General features: G+C 31.1%; 2 protein-coding genes and 1 non-coding gene across 3 annotated transcripts in view; 2 read left to right on the forward strand and 1 right to left on the reverse strand.

The window, feature by feature from the left end:
* LOC129742048 (lysozyme-like) overlaps nt 1-5906 on the forward strand; it is a 31775-nt gene extending 25869 nt beyond the window's left edge. Inside the window, exons 3-4 of the mRNA XM_055733893.1 lie at nt 5116-5189; nt 5527-5906. Coding sequence (XP_055589868.1) covers nt 5116-5189; nt 5527-5673 — 221 coding nt within the window. The 3' untranslated portion in view covers nt 5674-5906. The remainder of the gene's footprint in view (nt 1-5115; nt 5190-5526) is intronic.
* An 87-nt stretch (nt 5907-5993) lies between these two features.
* Nucleotides 5994-6066, forward strand: Trnaf-gaa (transfer RNA phenylalanine (anticodon GAA)). Its single transcript has one exon. It is a non-coding gene; the product is annotated as a tRNA-Phe (tRNA).
* Nucleotides 6067-16307: 10241 nt separating this feature from the next.
* Nucleotides 16308-18561, reverse strand: LOC129746226 (mini-chromosome maintenance complex-binding protein). The gene is made up of 4 exons (XM_055739786.1): nt 18162-18561; nt 17136-18093; nt 16807-17050; nt 16308-16737 (listed from the first exon to the last, which is right to left on the reverse strand). Exons 1-4 carry the CDS (start codon nt 18409-18411, stop codon nt 16363-16365), a joined length of 1827 nt encoding a protein of 608 aa, XP_055595761.1. The 5' UTR covers nt 18412-18561; the 3' UTR covers nt 16308-16362.
* Nucleotides 18562-22530: the final 3969 nt, after the last annotated feature.

Genomic DNA, 22530 nt, shown 5'->3' on the forward strand with positions numbered 1-22530 from the left:
TTCAATACAATTTTTTTTAAACAAAATCAATTGTTTTCTGGTTCAAAAACCAAGATTTCTTTGAGTGTATAGAATTAAAACCCAAAATCTGAAAGAGGAATTTTTAATGAGAAAAAATTAATTTGAATCGATCTACGAAGTTTGAATTTTGATTTTCAAGTTTCGAATATTGAATTTCGAATGTCGTAGGTACATATTTCGAATTTCTAATCCCAAATAACGAGTTTACAATTTTGAATTTCAAATAAAGAATTGGAAATAAGTTATTTCCAATATCATTCGAACTTCGAATTTCGCATTTCAAATGCAGGGTTCTGGAATTAAAGTTAAAATTTTATGTTTTGGATGTTGAAATTCCTATTTCGTAATAAGAAAGTGAAATCAGAAGATTAGTAATAAGGCTGGCTGTGATAGACTTGGACTACATGTTCAAAATATACCTTTTCCTAAAACCTATTGATCTTCGTCTATAATTCTTTTTAAACTATTTCCAAAATGTAAGTGAATTGAGAGTAAAACAATCAGAACTCCATTTTCCAAAGCGTGCGATGGCTCAAAAAGACTTCATTGAATTCTCCAGAAAAAATCGCACAAGATAGGTCTGTTTTTGTTCAAAATTTTAAATTTTAATTTAATTTTTTTTATAGATTGTTTACAAAATATAGGGGAATTAGGGGTTGAAAAGGTACACAACTGCTCGTGTGGCGTCTAAAACTACATCCAATCGATTTTCCGGACATTTTCACTAAGAGAAAGTATTTTTTCATAGATTTGTTTCGTGTAGGAGGGAAGATGTTGACTTTCTTCGTGGTTTATACCTTTTTTTCCCCATTGTGCTATGGTTGAAATCTTAAGGTTTGCGTCAAAATCTGGTGAACTTAGCTTAAGTTTGCCAGAAGTTCTTCAGCACATATCCAGGCCGGGCAAATCCCGGACATTTTATTTAAAACCTGGCAAAATCGTGCATTCTATTTCGAAATATTCAGACCAAAATCCGAGAAACTATTCAACAAAAATCAAGAAAAAAACATTTTTATCATTATTTTTTCATCGAAAAACATAACCAGATTTTGAATCGTATTTCAGGATCTCAAAAATCGTTTATGTTCATTTTACTAAATCAAGCTTGAAAAATTTCAATCTTGAGCGAGAAAATTTTAGAATCATAATGATGTAATTTGAATTTTTTGTTTGATTTTCCAAAAAACTGTGAATTAATCCGAAAAAAATCAGGATATTTTTAAACAAAATTTTGGCACACGGCCGGGGAGAACCTTTCCCATTTTATTTAACTAAATTTCCGGGAAAGTCTGGGTAAAACCTGGTAATCAGGCCAGCTTAATTTTGTTTATTTAAATTGAACTTACAAATTTTTTTTTAGAAAACCTTCAATTTCGAAAAAAAATCTAAAAAAAAAACCATTTTCAAAAGTTGAATTAAAAGATTGAAATTTTACGGTTCAAATCGGATTCCTGCAAACTCTATCCTAGTTAAAGATATTAGTTTGAAATCTGGGTTTAAAAAAACTACAATATTAATAATGTTGAACAATACGCCAAAACAAATGGAATTCCCTGCAATTTCTTTAAGAGAAGATACACATTTTTTTATCATCAATTATTTTCATTAAAAATCAATTCCTGTGAATGTTTTTTTTTAAATAAATTTTTCATAAGAAAAAACTGCAAAATAAATTCACATTCTACTGAATTTTTGTCAATTATCAGGTGAATTGTGCAAACGAACTGACTTTGGTTAAATATTAAAATCGAACTAACAATCAGCAATTCTTCACCGAAATAGCCACCTTGAGAATTTTATTTTGAAGGTGAACTAATTTTCGAGCTAAATCTAAATCTAAATTTTAAACCTAAACTCAAAATTTCAATATTTTTTCTCAAATGTACATAAAAACGGTATCTAAATTTAGAAATTCACTGCCGGCTAAAAGCTTGGGATCACCCCTACAAAACATGAAAATTTTGATCGGCCTTATCTCAGCCATCTTATGACATTTTGCAATTCTTATGATCTCATTCAAGAGATCGTAAGCAAAACCTTCTTTGTATGTTTTCGACAAAATGTTAATAAACTTAAACTTTACATAACATTTTCCAAAAACTGAACTTAAAATTCAAACCCGATCATTTCAGGGTGGGGTGGACTAAATTTCGAAATTCGAGTTGCATTCGAATCCATTTTTTATACTTATCAAAATATATTTATTTAATTTTGTGCAAAAAATTTGCAATGTACTTAAAATTTATAAAGTAGATATGTATCTACTCAAGTTATCGTCCAACAGTTTGGGATCACCCCGCAGTATGGTGAAACGGCCAAAAGTTTGGGATCATTCTTTGTTATCAAATATCGTTTTGTTTATCTGGTTAACTAATTTGAAGGCCAATGAGTTGAACTTGCTTAATGGATATTTAGTTGAAATATTTCTGAAGACTAACTTCATTAAATCTTTGGCTAAAGTTTGACCATTTTTTGATGATTTTTACCAAATAGTTCGACTGTTCAAAAAAACATGTAAATTTGTTGTGACGTATAAGTATAAAAAAGGATTCGAATGCAACTCGAATTCCGAAATTTAGTCCACCCCACCCTGAGATGATCGGGTTTAAATTTTAAGAATAGTTTTTGGAAAAATGTCCCAACTTTAAGCTAGATTTAAGTTATGTAAGCTCAACATTACCATTTTGTCAAAAACATACAAAGAAGGTTTTACTCATGATCTCTTGAATGAGATCATAAGAATTGCAATATGTCATAGGATGGCTGAGATAAGGCCGGCAGTGTATGAGCCAAGAATTGGAATCAGTTTAGGAGCCCTGAATCATGAATCTTTAGTTGAAATTCAGATGTTTTGGGCTTCAATGATCATTCTTTATTTAAATTATGTATTTTTAATCCGATTTGCAAATCTAAATGCAAAATAAAAATTTCGAATGATGAGCCTTTCGCCATTTTGAAGCTTTGTTAAGTTTGAATTTTGCATAAGAATAAAGTTCTTGAACTTCTAACATATGAACTTCTAATCTGAATATGAAACAAAAACTATATAGAATATAGTTTTAGAATAGAATCATTCGCGAAGATTAAAATCCTGGAAAAAGAAAAAAAAATCAGAATCACTCTTTTTGAAACCGGAATTTCAATTTTATATTGTTTATTCGATTTTGGAAATTTATTGAAAATTATTGTTACCCCAAACATGTTACGTCTTGAATAATGTTTTCTTTAATAGTTTAGGCGTCATCCATAAATTACGTAACGCAAAAAATGCACCATTTTGACCCCCTCCCCCCCCGTATGTCACAAATCGTAACGTTTCGACGTACCCCCCTATGAAAATTACGTAACGCTGAAAATGACCCCCCCCCCCCCCCATTTTCTCATGTTTTAAATACTGATTTTCGAAAGCAAAAAAATAGTTTAACATACATTTTTGTAACGTTCTTCAAAACGGAATTAATATCTATCCAAATCGCTTCTTAGTACTCATTGATGATAACTCTCTGATGAAATAAATTAATGGCCTTATTACGAATTGTTCTGTGCTTGTTAACTGATGATCTACCTTGTTTACTTTATTTTGTTCAAGGTGCATTACTTGTTATGCAAAATATACTTCACTTAGCAATATTCGTCGGAATAATCAAAATTGCATTTTTAGACTCAATTGAGAAAAAATAATAAAATTTCCGTTTTAAGATTGAATTGAGTTCTTGGGAGTAAATGTACCTGATATTCGGGTTCATCGTTTATTTCACGAATATCCAATGCACATTTTATGGAGTCTATCTCAGAATCTTTAAAAAGGAAAGGTTACAAACCAGTTTCAACCTTGTTGAAGTTCACAAATTTTAAGCTGATTTTGGTTTGCTTATTATTCTGCAAAAAAATGCATGACATCTAAAAAGCTGCAATTAAACTGAAATTTTTAAGGAAAAAATCGTTACGTAACGATGAGTATACCTCCCCCCCTCCCCTATGTCACGATTCGTAACGCTCGAGCTTACTCCCTCCCCCCCTAGGTGAGTTACGTAATTTATGGATGCCCCCTTATGACATTTCATCTGTTTTTTGTATAGATTGTGCTTTTCAAATAAAGTTTTTTAATTTTTTTCAAAAGTGCTTTGCTTTGAAGCATGTATGTCACATTTTTAATAATTTCAAGCTATTTTTGAAAAATAAAGGTGTCAATTTCTCAAAGAATAAAAAACGTAAGATCTTACTAGGGAGGGTGGGGGGGTTTCGAAAAATCTTACTTTGTCTTACCAGGGGGGGGGGGTTGAAAATTTCCAAAATCGTGCTTACGTAATTAGTGAACGGCCCCTTAGTTCTAAGTCGAGATTGTCGAACAACCTTACTCTATTATCAATATTCGATAAAAAGAACAAACTTTTAGTGTAAAGTAGAAAACCTCGCTTGCTTTTGATCGACCCTCATGGGGGGCTAAGCTACCACACCTTATCCTATACCCCCCCCCCCCCCCCCCCACCCTTTCCGGTTCCTACGGCCATGTATAGAAATATATGCTTACGAAAAGTGACGACGATGACAGTTGCATTGAGAATTTTATCTCAACACACAGCTGAGATATTTAGAGTGGTCCCCCTTTCCCCATAGCCTACGTTACACCATTCTTCCAAAAAAAAAATTGAAATTTCGAAATTTCGGTGAATAGAAAAAATATAAATCAAAAAACTCGAAAATTGTGAAATGAAAATTTAAGATCGAAATCTAAATTAAATTGATAAGCCGAGTCCATTCGAAAATTGAAAAATGGATATGATAATTTTAATGAAAACTTTGAAATATGTTTTTTTGTGACACAAAGGCACATCCACATACATTCATAGGCTTGACTCCGAATGCTCAATTCGGGGTTAGGAACTCGGATCTTGAAATTCACAGTCCTGCGAATGGAATTAATGTTTTTTCTGTAAAATTTAGAAAGTAATTCCACGATTTCAGTTAAAATTCCAGAAGAAATCGATAATCTGAAATCTAAATTTTAGAATTCTTAACTGTAGATCCGGGTTTAAAATTTTGAATCATATATCAAATTAAAAAAAAATAACATTTTTTTCTCTTTACTTCCAGCTTACGCCAACTGTGCCAATGATCCCCAGTGTGCCGCCCAAACCGTCCAGGGATACATGAGGAAGTTTGGCCAGGTAAGACGTCCTTGATCATCGTATAAGCAATATTTCGCATTACCTTCCTTCGGCTTCAGCCAATTAAACGACGTCCTTGACCATGATGACACCGTTGAAGCCGTAAATTATATCTCATCCTTTGAAAAGTACCCATTGCCCATCATCTCTAGAAGACCGGTTCCAGTCCGGCTGGTTTGTGATCTTTTTTTCTGAGTTTAGATTCTCGCTCCAGTCAAGAAAACCAGTTCAATATCTGCCCTAGGCACGGCGATTCATTGGGCGATGTTCAATGACCTGTTGGCTCCGATTTTATTCCTATACCTTCTGACAACAAATAATATTTCCTTGCTTTCAGGATTGCAACGGCGATGGAATCATCGATTGTCTCGATCATGCGGCCATCCACAAGCTCGGAGGTTACGGTTGTAAACAAGCGGTCCCGGTTGTCTATCAGGCCAAGATCGACCAGTGTATTCACTACGCAGCTGGAACTCAAATTTAGAACTCCCCGATTCCCTGATCCATCTGATGAAAAAGTCTGCTCGCCTGGTCAGGGGCAGCAAAATGTAACCCTTATGAAAAAAAAAACAAACACATTCTTATCGCGCTTCCCACACGAGATAAGCAACAGAACTCCTCGTTCCAGGGGATGCACACACGAATCTGTGCATTCCGCAATTAATTTATTTTATTTTTTTTTTCAATGTCAATTAAACGAAAAAGATTTCGATTAAACTCCGTGGAGCGCGTGTTCTACTTACGATCGCGAGAGAAAGAAACCCCCATTTGATGGATTTAAACATTGAGCGTGCTAATATCACAGCCGAAATAGCTCAGTTGGGAGAGCGTTAGACTGAAGATCTAAATGTCCCCGGTTCAATCCCGGGTTTCGGCAAAACACCTTTTTTATAAATCTTAAAATTAAAGCAATTTTCCAGAACAGAAATCAAAAGCTTATTCGCTTTTAGCAGCATATGAAAAACTAATAACAATAAACTAACGAAACTTTTCCTTATTATTTTTGTTCTTTTTTAATGTAATCAAAATGTTTTGCTTCAGGGAGCTGGTGAGGAATGCGATATCGAAAGGTTTTAGGTGTTATGTTTAAATAAGTAGATGTTAGGGTTGAATACATTTTGCTGGTGGGCCGGGATGAAGGATGAAATCCAGGAAAAAGAAATTTTGAGTTTTATGCCGAATGACTCTTAAATTAATAAAACGTCAAAATCTGGCGTTATTTCGAAAATGAAAATTTTTGCCAACAGCGAATTTCTGGGATGCTTTTTTCGTAGTTTTCCGAAGCTTAAGTTCTAGTAAATTACAATTGGCTTGTAGAAAAAATCACAACTCACTCCAAACCACATGTCTGAATAATGATAAGGCAACTCAAACTTGATTTTTCACTAGGGTTTTAATTTACTTTTAACATAATTTAAAATTCCAAAAAATAGAATGAAAAACTCACACAAGACCTTTCAATGAATTTAACACCAACGAGAAAACTCATAAAATGGACAAATATGACAAAAATTACCAAAATTTAAAAAAAAACGACAAAAAGGAAGAATTTTAAAATGATAACATAAATGAAAACAATGCCAAAATATACAAAAATGAAAAAGGTTACAAAAGTTGCAAAAATGGCAAAAATTACAAAAAGGACAAAAAACTACAAAAATTCCAAAAATTAAAAGTGACAAAAATGCAAAAAATTACAATAATGACAAAATTGACAAACATAAAAAATGACATGACATGATATGACATAAATAAAAAACAAATGACAAAATTGGCAAAATTGACAAAAATTTCAATAATAACAAATTTAAAAATTCTAAAAATGACAGAAACCACATAATTGATAACAATTTGGAAAAAACAATCATTACAAAAATAACAAAATAACAGAAAAAAAACAAAAGACATAAATAACATAAATTAGAAACTTTTTTTAAAAAATACAAAAATGTCAAAAAATACAGATATTTAAAAATGACAGAAGAGACAAAAAATTCAAAAACGAAAAAATAACAATACTGTCAAAAATGACAAAAATTAAAAAAATTACAAAAATGATTCAATTAACAGAAATGACAAAAATAAAAAAGTGAAGAAACTGATGAAAATTACAAAAATGGTAAAAACGACAAGAATAACAAAAATGATTTAAATGACAAATTTTATAAACATGGAAAAAATAATAAAAATAACAAAAAATAACAAGATGTTTCGAATTAAAAAAAAATAAAATTTACAAAAACTGCAAAAAGATTTAAAAAAAGTACAAAAAAAATACAAAAGCGACAAAAGTGATAAAAAAAAATTAAGAATATGACCAAAGTGACTGAAGTGGCAAACTAAAAAAAAAAAATAACAAAAAGGAAAAAAACAGTTGTAACAAAAATTACAAAAAAAGGTGAGAAAAACGACAGAAATCACAGAAATAAAAAAGTTACAAAAGTGATAGAAATAAAAATTATGACAAAATTAAAAATCACAAAAATGAGAAAAAAAAACTGGCAAAAACGACAAGTATTATAAATAAGACAAAAAATTAAAAGACCAAAAGGACAAGAATGGCAATTATGATAAAAATAACAAAATATTTCGAAAAAATTACAAAAAAAGAACAAAAGATAAAAAATCAGAAAAATTAAAAAAATTACAAAAGTTGAAAATAAGACAAAAAAAAGAAAAAAATACTTATGACCAAAGTAACAAAATAACAAAATTGACAAAAAGGGGAAAAAAATACAGTTGTAAGAAAATTAACAAAAAAATAAAAAAAGACAAATGACAAAAATTAGAGAAATGAAAAAGTTACAGGAATAGAAAAAATCAAATTCAAGACAAAATTTTAAAAATTGACAACAAATTATAAAAATGGCAAAACGACCAAAATAAAAAAAATACTAAAATGGCAATAATGATAAAAATAACAAAAAATAGCAAAATATTTTGAAAAAATTATAAAAATTTTAAATAATAACAAAAAAATCAAAAACAAAATACAAAAAATGCAAAAGCAACAAAAATTCCAATAATAACAAATTAAAAGAAAAATAAAAAATGACCAAAAGGAATAAAAAAATCACGACAGAATTTAAAAATATGACAAAAATGAAAAAAAAATAATAAAGAAGACAAAGATTCCATTGATTGCCGAAAAGGAAATAAAATTTAAAAAAAATACAAAAGCGAAATGATAAACTGATAAAAATGACAAAAATGCCAAAAATTACTAAAATGTCCAAAATGGCAAAAATAACAAAAATGACAAAAATGAAAAGTTGACAAAAATTGACAAAAATGACAAAAATGACAAAAATGACAAAACTGACAAAACTGACAAAAATGACAAAATTGCCAAAAATGAGAAAAATGAAAAAATTCACAAAAATGACAAAAATGGTAAGAATGACAAAACTGACAAAAATGACAAAAAATTACAAAAATAATAAAAATGACAAAAATGACAAAAATGACAAAAATGACAAAAATGACAAAAATGACAAAAATGACAAAAATGACAAAAATGACAAAAATGACAAAAATGACAAAAATGACAAAAATGACAAAAATGACAAAAATGACAAAAATGACAAAAATGACAAAAATGACAAAAATGACAGAAATGACAAAAATGACAAAAATGACGAAAATGACAAAAATGACAAAAATGAAAAATATAACAAAAATGACGAAAATGGCAAAAATGACAAAAATGACAAAAATGACAAAACTGATAAAAATGCCAAAATTGACAAAAATGACAAAAATGACAAAATTTGGAAAAAATAACAAAAATGACAAAAATGACATAAATGGTAAAAATGACAAAAATGACAAAAATGCAAAAATAACAAAAATGACAAAATAGACAAAAATGGTAAAAATGACAAAAAAAGCAAGAATGACAAAAATGACAAAAATGTCGAAAATAACAAAAAAGACAAAAATGACAAAAATGACAAAAATTACACAAATGACAAAAATGACAAAAATAACAAAAATGAAAAATATAACAAAAATGATGAAAATGACAAAAATGACTGAAATGACAAAAATGACAAAAATGACAAAAACGACAAAAATGACAAAAATGACAAAAATGACAAAAATGACAAAAATGACAAAAATGACAAAAATGACAAAAATGACAAAAATGACAAAAATGACAAAAATGACAAAAATGACAAAAATGACAAAAATGTCAAAAATGACAAAAATGACAAAAATGACAAAAATGACAAAAATGACAAAAATGACAAAAATGACAAAAATGACAAAAATGACAAAAATGACAAAAATGACAAAAATGACAAAAATGACAAAAATGACAAAAATGACAAAAATGACAAAAATGACAAAAATGACAAAAATGACAAAAATGACAAAAATGACAAAAATGACAAAAATGACAAAAATGACAAAAATGACAAAAATGACAAAAATGACAAAAATGAAAAAAATGACAGAAATGCCAAAAATGACAAAATTGACAAAAATGACAAAAATGACAAATATGACAAAAATGACAAAAATAACAAAAAAATAATAATAAAAATTACAAATATGACAAAAATGACTATAATGAACATATATTACAAAAATGACAAAAGTGACAAAAATGACAAAAAAGACAAATAAAATAATAAAAAAATGATAAAAATGACAAAAATGACAAAATTGACAAAAATGACAAAAATGACAAAAATGACACAAATGAAAAAAAATAGAAAAATGACAAAAATAAGAAAAATGACAAAAATGACAATACGCAAAATTATAAAAAGTACGAAAAATTACAAAAATTACAAAAATGACAAAAATGATAAAAATGATAAAGCTGACAAAAAAAAAACCAAAAATGGCATTAATGACAAAAATTTCAAAAACACAAAAATGACAAAAATGACCAAAAATTACAAAAAATGACAAAAATGACAAATATGACGAAAATAACAAAAAAATAATAATAAAAATTACAAATATGACAAAAATGACTATAATGACAAATATTACAAAAATGACAAAATTGACAAAAATGACAGATAAAATAATAAAAAAAAATGATAAAAATGACAAAAATGACAAAATTGACAAAAACGACAAAAATGACAAAAATGACAAAAATTACAAAAATGACAAAAATGACAAAAATGACAAAAATGACAAAAATGACAAAAATGACAAAAATGACAAAAATGACAAAAATGACAAAAATGACAAAAATGACAAAAATAACAAAAATGACAAAAATAACAAAAATGACAAAAATTACAAAAATGACAAAAATGACAAAAATGACAAAAATGACAAAAATGACAAAAATGACAAAAATGACAAAAATGACAAAAATGACAAAAATGACAAAAATGACAAAAATGACAAAAATGACAAAAATGACAAAAATGACAAAAATGACAAAAATGACAAAAATGACAAAAATGACAAAAATGACAAAAATGACAAAAATGACAAAAATGACAAAAATGACAAAAATGACAAAAATGACAAAAATGACAAAAATGACAAAAATGACAAAAATGACAAAAATGACAAAAATGACAAAAATGACAAAAATGACAAAAATGACAAAAATGACAAAAATGACAAAAATGACAAAAATGACAAAAATGACAAAAATGACAAAAATGACAAAAATGACAAAAATGACAAAAATGACAAAAATGACAAAAATGACAAAAATGACAAAAATGACAAAAATGACAAAAATGACAAAAATGACAAAAATAACAAAAATGACAAAAATGACAAAAATTACAAAAATGACAAAAATGACAAAAATGACAAAAATGACAAACATGACAAAAATGACAAAAATGACAAAAATGACAAAAATGACAAAAATGACAAAAATGACAAAAATGACAAAAATGACAAAAATGACAAAAATGACAAAAATGACAAAAATGACAAAAATGACAAAAATGACAAAAATGACAAAAATGACAAAAATGACAAAAATGACAAAAATGACAAAAATGACAAAAATGACAAAAATGACAAAAATGACAAAAATGACAAAAATGACAAAAATGACAAAAATGACAAAAATGACAAAAATGACAAAAATGACAAAAATGACAGAAATGACAAAAATGACAAAAAATGACAAAATGACAAAATGACAAAAATGACAAAAATGACAAAAATGACAAAAATGACAAAAATGACAAAAATGACAAAAATGACAAAAATGACAAAAATGACAAAAATGACAAAAATGACAAAAATGACAAAAATGACAAAAATGACAAAAATGACAAAAATGACAAAAATGACAAAAATGACAAAAATGACAAAAATGACAAAAATGACAAAAATGACAAAAATGACAAAAATGACAAAAATGACAAAAATGACAAAAATGACAAAAATGACAAAAATGACAAAAATGACAAAAATGACAAAAATGACAAAAATGACAAAAATGACAAAAATGACAAAAATGACAAAAATGACAAAAATGACAAAAATGACAAAAATGACAAAAATGACAAAAATGACAAAAATGACAAAAATGACAAAAATGACAAAAATGACAAAAATGACAAAAATGACAAAAATGACAAAAATGACAAAAATGACAAAAATGACAAAAATGACAAAAATGACAAAAATGACAAAAATGACAAAAATGACAAAAATGAAAAAAATGACAGAAATGCCAAAAATGACAAAATTGACAAAAATGACAAAAATGACAAATATGACAAAAATGACAAAAATAACAAAAAAATAATAATAAAAATTACAAATATGACAAAAATGACTATAATGAACATATATTACAAAAATGACAAAAGTGACAAAAATGACAAAAAAGACAAATAAAATAATAAAAAAATGATAAAAATGACAAAAATGACAAAATTGACAAAAATGACAAAAATGACAAAAATGACACAAATGAAAAAAAATAGAAAAATGACAAAAATAAGAAAAATGACAAAAATGACAATACGCAAAATTATAAAAAGTACGAAAAATTACAAAAATTACAAAAATGACAAAAATGATAAAAATGATAAAGCTGACAAAAAAAAAACCAAAAATGGCATTAATGACAAAAATTTCAAAAACACAAAAATGACAAAAATGACCAAAAATTACAAAAAATGACAAAAATGACAAATATGACGAAAATAACAAAAAAATAATAATAAAAATTACAAATATGACAAAAATGACTATAATGACAAATATTACAAAAATGACAAAATTGACAAAAATGACAGATAAAATAATAAAAAAAAATGATAAAAATGACAAAAAAGACAAAATTGACAAAAACGACAAAAATGACAAAAATGACAAAAATTACAAAAATGACAAAAATGACAAAAATGACAAAAATGACAAACATGACAAAAATGACAAAAATGACAAAAATGACAAAAATTAGAAAAATGACAAAAATGACAAAAATGACAAAAATGACAAAAATGACAAAAATGACAAAAATGACAAAAATGACAAAAATGACAAAAATGACAAAAATGACAAAAATGACAAAAATAACAAAAATGACAAAAATTACAAAAATGACAAAAATGACAAAAATGACAAAAATGACAAAAATGACAAAAATGACAAAAATGACAAAAATGACAAAAATGACAAAAATGACAAAAATGACAAAAATGACAAAAATGACAAAAATGACAAAAATGACAAAAATGACAAAAATGACAAAAATGACAAAAATGACAAAAATGACAAAAATGACAAAAATGACAAAAATGACAAAAATGACAAAAATGACAAAAATGACAAAAATGACAAAAATGACAAAAATGACAAAAATGACAAAAATGACAAAAATGACAAAAATGACAAAAATGACAAAAATGACAAAAATGACAAAAATGACAAAAATGACAAAAATGACAAAAATGACAAAAATGACAAAAATGACAAAAATGACAAAAATGACAAAAATGACAAAAATGACAAAAATGACAAAAATGACAAAAATGACAAAAATGACAAAAATGACAAAAATGACAAAAATGACAAAAATGACAAAAATGACAAAAATGACAAAAATGACAAAAATGACAAAAATGACAAAAATGACAAAAATGACAAAAATGACAAAAATGACAAAAATGACAAAAATGACAAAAATGACAAAAATGACAAAAATGACAAAAATGACAAAAATGACAAAAATGACAAAAATGACAAAAATGACAAAAATGACAAAAATGACAAAAATGACAAAAATGACAAAAATGACAAAAATGACAAAAATGACAAAAATGACAAAAATGACAAAAATGACAAAAATGACAAAAATGACAAAAATGACAAAAATGACAAAAATGACAAAAATGACAAAAAATGACAAAATGACAAAATGACAAAATGACAAAAATGACAAAAATGACAAAAATGACAATAATGACAAAAATAACAAATATGACAAAATAGGCAAAAATGGCAAAAATGACAAAAATGACAAAAATGACAAAAATGACAAAAATAAAAAAAACCACAAAAATCACAAAAATTACAAAAGTTACAAAAATTACAAAAATTACAAAAATGACAAAAATAAAAAAAATTACAAAAATTACAAAAATTACAAAAATTACAATAATTACAAAAAATACAAAAATTACAAAAATTACATAAATTACAAAAATTACAAAAATACAAAAATTACAAAAATTACAAAAATTACAAAAATTACAAAAATTACAAAAATTACAAAAATTACAAAAATTACAAAAATGACAAAAATTACAAAAATTACAAAAATTACAAAAATTACAAAAATCACAAAAATTACAAAAATTACAAAAATGACAAAAATGACAGAAATGACAAAAATGACAAAAAAATGACAAAATGACAAAAATGAAAAAAATGACAAAAATGACAAAAATGACAATAATGACAAAAATGACAGAAATGACAAAAAAGACAAAAATGTCAAAAATGACAAAAATGACAAAAATGACAAAAATGACAAAAATGATAAAAATTACAAAAATGACAAAAATGTCAAAAATGACAAAAATGATAAAAATGATAAAAAAGACTTAAATAACGAAATGACAAAAATGACAAAAATGAAAAAAATAACAAAAATGACAAAAATAACAAATATGACAAAATAGACAAAAATGGCAAAAATGACAAAAATGACAAAAATAAAAAAACCACAAAAATCACAAAAATTACAAAAGTTACAAAAATTACAAAAATTACAAAAATTACAAAAATTACAAAAATTACAATAATTACAAAAAATACAAAAATGGATAAGAATGACACAAATTACAAAAATTACCAAAATTACAAAAAATAACAAAAATGAAAACTATAACAAAAATGAAAAAATGACGAAAATGTCGAAAATGGCAAAATTACAAAAATGACAAAAATCACAGAAATGACAAAAAACAACAAAAATTACAAAAAAAAATAATTTAAAAACCTCCCAAAAAATTTCAAAAACGACAAAAATGTCGAATTAAAAAAACATTCAAAAAGGACAAAAATGATCAAAGTGACCAAATAACAAAAAAATACCAAAATGGTAGTAAAAATTACAAAATTAACAAAAAATAATGAAAATGAAAAGTGACAAAAATGACAAAAATCACAGAAATAATATGAATGACAAGAATGATAAAAATAAAAACATGACAAAATTTAAAAATTTGACAAAAATGACAAAAACGTCAAAAATGACAAACATTGAACAAATTGCAGAAAGAAATAGGAATTACAAAATGATAAAAATTAAAAAATTAGAAAGTGACAAAAAATAAGTAAAATGACATAAATTGCAATAATGATAAACATCTAACAAGGGCAAAAATCATGAAAATAAAAAAAAATGCATATAGGTACAGACCCCGTTCGATTTTGGCAACACGCTCGAACATTTTGTGTTGCCAAAATCGAATGTTGCCAAAATCGAACGGTTTTTTTCTCATCGTGTTTTTCAGTTATTTTTACAAAATAACTATTTTTATTATCAAAAATGTTCGTTTTAGTGAGTTTACGACCATTTGTAGTCATTTTTAAATGTTTTCATCATGTTTTTTATGCATTTTTCACTTTTCTTGTTTTTTTATAATGTTTGTTTTCTTTTGTCATATTTGCTGTTTTTTAACTTTTTGAATTTTTCATCTTTTTGTCATTTTTGAGTACTTTATCAAATTTTAAAAAAAAATTGGTTTTTATTGTTGCATTTAATCACCATTTCAGAACATAAAAACGTATTTTTGATATTTGTCTAAATTAAATTGGTCCTGTTATAACGAAAACTAAAAGGTAATGTTGTTTCTAAAAACCGTTCGATTTTGGCCCATGTGCCAAAATCGAATGTTGCCAAAATCGAATGTTACCAAAATCGAATTTTGCCAAAAACGAACGGGGTCTGTATTACAAAAATGACAAAAATCAGGCACAAAAATTACAAAAAATACAAAAATAGCAAAAACGGTCAAAACAATAAATTCCAACAAACCAAAAATAACAAAAAATAACAAAAAAAAAAACAAAATGATAAAAAAAATATAAAAATAACAAAAACGTCAAATATGACAAAAATAAAAAATATTTTACAAAAATTCAAAAAAAAAAGTTATTTAAATAATTTCAAATTTGCTATAAAATAATTCCAATATTGAGAAAAATTTAAAAAAAGTGTAAAACGACAAATAATGACACAAGTGACAAAACTTAATGGACCATTCTTGTAAAGATTCACGTTTCAGATGCCTCATAAACCAAATGGTAATCGGAGTCAGCGAGTTGTGTTGTGGTTCATTTTGAAACCCAATTCATGAACAATCCTTACAAATCCACCGGAGTTCCGAAAAATGACAAAAAAAAGTCCCAGAAAGTCGAAAAAATCTTTTTCCAAATTACATAACACCTGATTTCGACGTTTCGAGCATTTTTAATTTTTTTCTCATCGAAATGAAATTTTTGATTTCCCCGATTTAATAAGTTAATAATTTATTCTAGCGAAATTGTTGGAAATGAACAGCTTGCATTTTTTAATAGAAGAACCAACACACTAGAATTTTATCCAGCAGAAAAAGGGTGTACGAAGCGTATTTTGGCAGGAAAATGTATCGACAGTTATAAAACCAGCAAGATTTATTGAAAAAGTTTTAACAAACACAGGTACAAATATTCACTGCTCATTTTTCCGCTTGACAAACAACTCCACTCGCCTTTTCCGCTCCAGTTCCAACTGTTTGGCGTACTCCCAGCTTTCCTGGTCCATACTGTTCTTCCCGCGGGCTAGACAAACCAACCGAGCCAGCACCAGCAGCGAGTGCAAATCCTCTGCTGATGCTTCTGCATTATCCCGACGCATCTGTAAAAAATCGTTGGAAATGACCTCCGGATCGAAGTCCTTCATGTCGAACTGCTGTATCCGCTGCAGGGTCAGAAACCGCCTGATGTCGGCAAGCTTGGGCTGGACAAAATGTTTGCCAGCTTTGATGGTTTCTCCAATCAGCGGCACCGTGTCCGGATCCGGCAGAATCGGAACTTGGCAGTTGGTCTGTGAAGTCAATTTGAAAAATTATAGAACACATGTTTTGTGAACTGGTGATACAAAAGTTGTTCCTACCGGCAGCATGCTGCGTCCTTCGCTCATCACCAGCACCGGAACGTCTGTGTTGAACTCCAGTTGGTAGTACTGGAAGTTGTATTTGAGTTTCTGTGTCCGAATGAGATGAGCAATGTTCTGGACTGCTTCGACTCCACCGCTTTCCAGCTTGCCCGTTTGAAGCCTTGTTTCATCCAGCAGCAGATGGGTATGGGCGGCAAGTTGCAGCAATCCACTAGTCAGTTTGTTAGTGGTGTAGTCTTTTCTGGAATTTAAAAAAGGGAAAATCAGTAATTATTTAGTCGCCTTGATCCGGTCTAATCTTGGACGAACTTTTTGTATATACTTACTTCGGAACAAACTGTACAGAATTCATGTTTTCCAGCGTCATCGGGAAGTAGTGGCTGGCTGGGAGTAGTAGTTCCAGTATACCATAGAAATCTGCAGTATAGTTTGGCAATGCCTGTGCGGGAATGTTGCTCAAATTGAGACTAAACTGTCCCAGCGATTCTACCTCATTCCTAATGTAAACGGTGGACAAAAGATGACACAGCAGATAATCAGCCGCAACACGATCACCGAACAGGCATTGTGTCAATAAGTTTTGCAGATCTTTAAACGTGGCCTCATTCACCGACTCTTGGAAGTTTTTTTGTGATGCCGATTGTATCATTGGATTCAAATGATTGAGCTTCAAAACGTCGATGGCGTGTATACGCGGTATCAGCGATGGTGGAGGATTGATGGCCTGATGTTCCGACATCTCATCTTCAAAGTCGTCCATTTGATCGGTGCTTCCGTCCAGGGCAGGATCTACCGATAGGAAACCCACCACATCGACCAAAGTGTTCAAAGTAGCTTCGTCGATATTGGAATAAAGTATGACCAAACAGGCCTTGCTTGGCCGTTCTGGAATTGGCGAATTCAACAGATACTCAGCAGAAAGTACCTTAGGTTGGGTTTTCTGTTTCGACGAATCAAAATTCACGACTGATTTGCTATTAGACCCACCAACACCATTCGGAATCATAGGTTTTTTGAAGACATGATCTTGACCATGTTCAGTTGATTGTTCGATTTCCATAGCATCTTCGTCCTCAAGGGATCTTTTGGCATTCGAAGTGGTCCCATTCTCCGTACCGTTTGTCAAGGTAGGATTCATCTTTCGTTCCGATTCAACAGCCCAGCTGTTGTAGCCAGGGATTGAGATAACAAACATCGATCGTCGCTCCCCATATTTATTGTTAGAACCCTTGAAATCCACCTCCTCTTCGCCTTTGGACATTACCAAAATGTCACGATACTTCCCTGAAGCAAAGAAATAATTTTCAAAATTCAATGTTTGAACTGTCCTGACCCTGAGATATATAACGTACCATTCTGTTCCCGTACCAGGGTCTTATCGCTTTTCCGGCGAACCTCGTACCGTTCCAGGTAACACTCCGGGTCCTGCATATCCTGTATCATGCCCCGGAAGCGAACCAGCGCCTGGTCCTGAAGTTCGTGCAACTGGGTGCAATTCAGCAGCGGTATCCGGTTGCGTACTTCCGGTTTCGACAGCAGCTCTACGCATGATGCCTCGTTCGCGCTGAAGTACTCCGGAGTCCAGCTCAGTAGGTCCAACATTTCGGTTTGTTCCCGGAAACAGCTGCCGATGGTTTGATTGGAATAACGAGTTAACTATCGAACGAACAGCGAAACCAGCCAATGTTTTCTGCTGCTGGAGGATTCACTTTCGGAGGAAAGCGCGCCACATTTGCTGTCATTCGCACGCTCTTTTTTTAAACTCAAAATTAAGTAGTTTTGGCTCAAAACAGCACTTCGGTGGCTTCCCTCAACTTTGAGTTTGACTGGGCAATAGCAAAACTAAGTTCTGATAGGCATACTCAATACTAAGATCGTCAGCCGAACTCGGATTTATCCTTTTTTTCGAGGGTAGCTGATTTTCAGGGAATTAAAGGATGATTAAAATTTGTTGTACCCGGATGTTGCTGTTCCGGTACATTGCATCGCAATTACAGAGCGGTGGATAGTTTTGACATTCCCGGTCAAAGAAAACTTCCGGATGTTACTTCCCACGGGAAGTAAACAACATCCGGAAGTTTCCGGACATTCCAAGCCGCTCACCATATGATGACAATGACGGACAGAATTTTACGCTGACACGGTGAACATGCATTCTATTATGAAGTTCCTTCATAGTCTTCCGGTAATTGTTCCGGAACGACATAATTTTGCGACGTGTGCGTTGGTTGCTGTTCCGGTTCGGACTGAACTCGCTAAGTGTTTCCAGTCCAACAAAGAGAGTTCAATTTTTAGTTCATAAGGTCGAACTCAGCTTTGATCCTTCGCCGAAGGAAAAAAAGGGATCAATTTTGAGTTCGCAGTTCGAACTCCGTTTTGATCCATCGCAAGGAGGAAAAAAGGGTACTTAACTTTAAGTTCATAGAATCGAACTATGTTTTGAACCTCGGTCATACTTAATTTTGAGTTTAAAAAAATGAGCGTGCGCGTGTTATACACTTTTATTTTAAGTTGTTCAAATTAGGGAAGCTGGGTAGTTCAAATGGCAACACCAGAATAAATCAGCTGGTTAATTTATTGTTATCTTCACGGAAAAACTCAGCTACTCACAAAATGTGTTGTGATTACACCTTCATTTTGACTTATCGCCTGATGCTCAAAATATGTATAACCCCAATTCAAATTTGGGTTGCTAAAATACAGAAGTAGCTAAATTATTCAAATCGTTTAGGCAATTCTGTATAAAAAGTTGTTTTTGTTTTAATTTCATTAAAAAGGGATGCCATGTGTTGAAAATAATTGTTGGCTTTCGGTGCCACGAAATAAAATTATCGAAACATTAGTAAAAGATTTTCTAATGGCCACGTTTTATTTTTACCCGCCCAAGCTCCCGACTATTCTGGTCAATTTTTGTTTGAGTGTGGTTAAATTCAAATCGACTTACGGCTCGAGTCCAACTGGCACCTTCCTGGGAACCATGCATGGTCCCACTGTCTGCCTCGTAGTCGCCTCCGAAACGCTCGACGGCCTGGCCACGATGCTGCTGGTGTTGTTGTTCTGCTGCTGGCACTGATTGCGACGCACCGAATTGCCATGCCGGCTCTTGTTGTTGTAGTTGTTTTTGTTCTGCTGCTGGTGCGCACCACATTTCCGTGTCGGATGTTGTTGCTGAAGTCGTTTTTCTGCACTTCCCTCGCAGCCGGAGGCGTGGCTGGTCTCGCACCAATGGCGCGCGCGACATTGCCCAGTCGGTTGCTGTTGCGGAAGTCGTTTTCCTGGTGCAGCATTTCCTTGGCTGGCGGAGGTGTGGGCGTTCCATGTTGCTGTAGTGTTTTTTAGGGAGCTGTTGATGTGCTGGCTCCGAAGTCGGCGATGATGGAGTGGCCATCTGTGCCACGATCGCCGCTTCTGTCCTCCGTGGGGATGCGGATCAAAAGCCCCGAATCTTTCCGCAGACTCGCGGGCAAAAAAAAACGCCTCCGAACTAACGACTCCGCACCACACTTTTTTCCAATCCGGCAAAAACTGACTCACCCGCGGAAATATTGATGACAGGAACAGTTTTTTTTTTCTTTTTCTTTTCCAGTTTTTTGGGAACTGTGGGCTATCGGGTTTTTTTAAAAAAAAATAAGTTCGATACAGTGGGCCAAATCTGATCGAACAAGTTGGTTTATTTTTGATCAGGGTTGGGTTTTTAATTGTATTTTTGCTCAAATCACACCATAATAAAAGTACTAAAAATCAACTGTAACACAACATTGCTGCTTTGGTAGAAATTTTCATGGATTATGATAGAAATCCATGAAAATTTCAAAACCACGCCACAAGGAGTTCGAGGGAAAGAAATGATCGACTACATTCCGAGCATACCTCGGAAGCGTAACACCTACTGCAGAGGTGTCTAAAACTTAATACATAAATACATAATACATAAACACATCATAATAAACTCAAAGCCAACGAATCTTGGCAAAAATATCTTTACGCCAACGAATTATGGCAAAGATTTCACTAAAACTAAAGACGAAACTAAACGCCAACATATCTTGGCAAATGATGTCGATCTATACCAGCAGACCTGGCAAAAATTTCCTCGAATCCTGAACCAAACGACTGAAAAACTTTCACCCAAGCAGCAAAACAAGCATTTAAAATCATGTAGCCATTGAAGAAAATAATGGCTGTGATTTTACAGTGAGGACTAAACAGAACTAGAAGCAACAGTAATCTCAGGAAAAGAGGGATTTAATCCTCTTAATTACCAAGGGCCCGGAATAGAGGTTATACCGCGCCTCCAGATCGCGTTCCTTTTGATTTTTCCTTGGCAACCCCCTTGATAACTGTGCATGATGTATTGCAATGTAAATAAATAATTAAAGTACATTTTAATTCACAACAATATCGAATAAATAACCCGATACTTATTATAATGCAATAATGTGGTGTGATATACGAGATGAGCAATAATGAAATAATGATAAGTACAATTATCGAATATTAAAACCCATAATAATTGTAAGTGGACGCAAAGTCCCTAAAATTTGTCGAACTAATAATCAAAGTGGTTCGATTTAGTTGGGCGCCATTGTTGAAAATAATTGTTGGCTTTCGGTGCCACGAAATAAAATTATCGAAACATTAGTAAAAGATTTTCTAATGGCCACGTTTTATTTTTACCCGCCCAAGCTCCCGACTATTCTGGTCAATTTTTGTTTGAGTGTGGTTAAATTCAAATCGACTTACGGCTCGAGTCCAACTGGCACCTTCCTGGGAACCATGCATGGTCCCACTGTCTGCCTCGTAGTCGCCTCCGAAACGCTCGACGGCCTGGCCACGATGCTGCTGGTGTTGTTGTTCTGCTGCTGGCACTGATTGCGACGCACCGAATTGCCATGCCGGCTCTTGTTGTTGTAGTTGTTTTTGTTCTGCTGCTGGTGCGCACCACATTTCCGTGTCGGATGTTGTTGCTGAAGTCGTTTTTCTGCACTTCCCTCGCAGCCGGAGGCGTGGCTGGTCTCGCACCAATGGCGCGCGCGACATTGCCCAGTCGGTTGCTGTTGCGGAAGTCGTTTTCCTGGTGCAGCATTTCCTTGGCTGGCGGAGGTGTGGGCGTTCCATGTTGCTGTAGTGTTTTTTAGGGAGCTGTTGATGTGCTGGCTCCGAAGTCGGCGATGATGGAGTGGCCATCTGTGCCACGATCGCCGCTTCTGTCCTCCGTGGGGATGCGGATCAAAAGCCCCGAATCTTTCCGCAGACTCGCGGGCAAAAAAAAACGCCTCCGAACTAACGACTCCGCACCACACTTTTTTCCAATCCGGCAAAAACTGACTCACCCGCGGAAATATTGATGACAGGAACAGTTTTTTTTTTCTTTTTCTTTTCCAGTTTTTTGGGAACTGTGGGCTATCGGGTTTTTTTAAAAAAAAATAAGTTCGATACAGTGGGCCAAATCTGATCGAACAAGTTGGTTTATTTTTGATCAGGGTTGGGTTTTTAATTGTATTTTTGCTCAAATCACACCATAATAAAAGTACTAAAAATCAACTGTAACACATGTCGAGCATATTGCGAACAGATTGCGAAAGCTTTCAGTTGGTGGCAGAAATTATTAGCAGAAGCAAAACGCTGAAAAGAAATTGTTGACGTGGTAAATTGTTATATCAATCATCAAGTTAATCAGTAATTCATTGACCGAACCGGGTAAGTAAAAGTAAAAAAAAA

Source organism: Uranotaenia lowii, chromosome 2 (genome assembly GCF_029784155.1).
Source record: "Uranotaenia lowii strain MFRU-FL chromosome 2, ASM2978415v1, whole genome shotgun sequence".
NCBI lineage: Eukaryota > Metazoa > Arthropoda > Insecta > Diptera > Culicidae > Uranotaenia > Uranotaenia lowii.

Coding starts and splice junctions, on each gene's coding strand:
- LOC129746226 (XM_055739786.1), bottom strand. CDS start 18,411: ATGTTGGACCTACTGAGCTGGACTCCGGAGTACTTCAGCGCGAACGAG. Junction 18,094..18,161: donor CCTGGTACGGGAACAGAATG/GTACGTTATATA, acceptor TCTTTGCTTCAG/GGAAGTATCGTGACATTTTG. Junction 16,738..16,806: donor AAGGACGCAGCATGCTGCCG/GTAGGAACAACT, acceptor TTGACTTCACAG/ACCAACTGCCAAGTTCCGAT.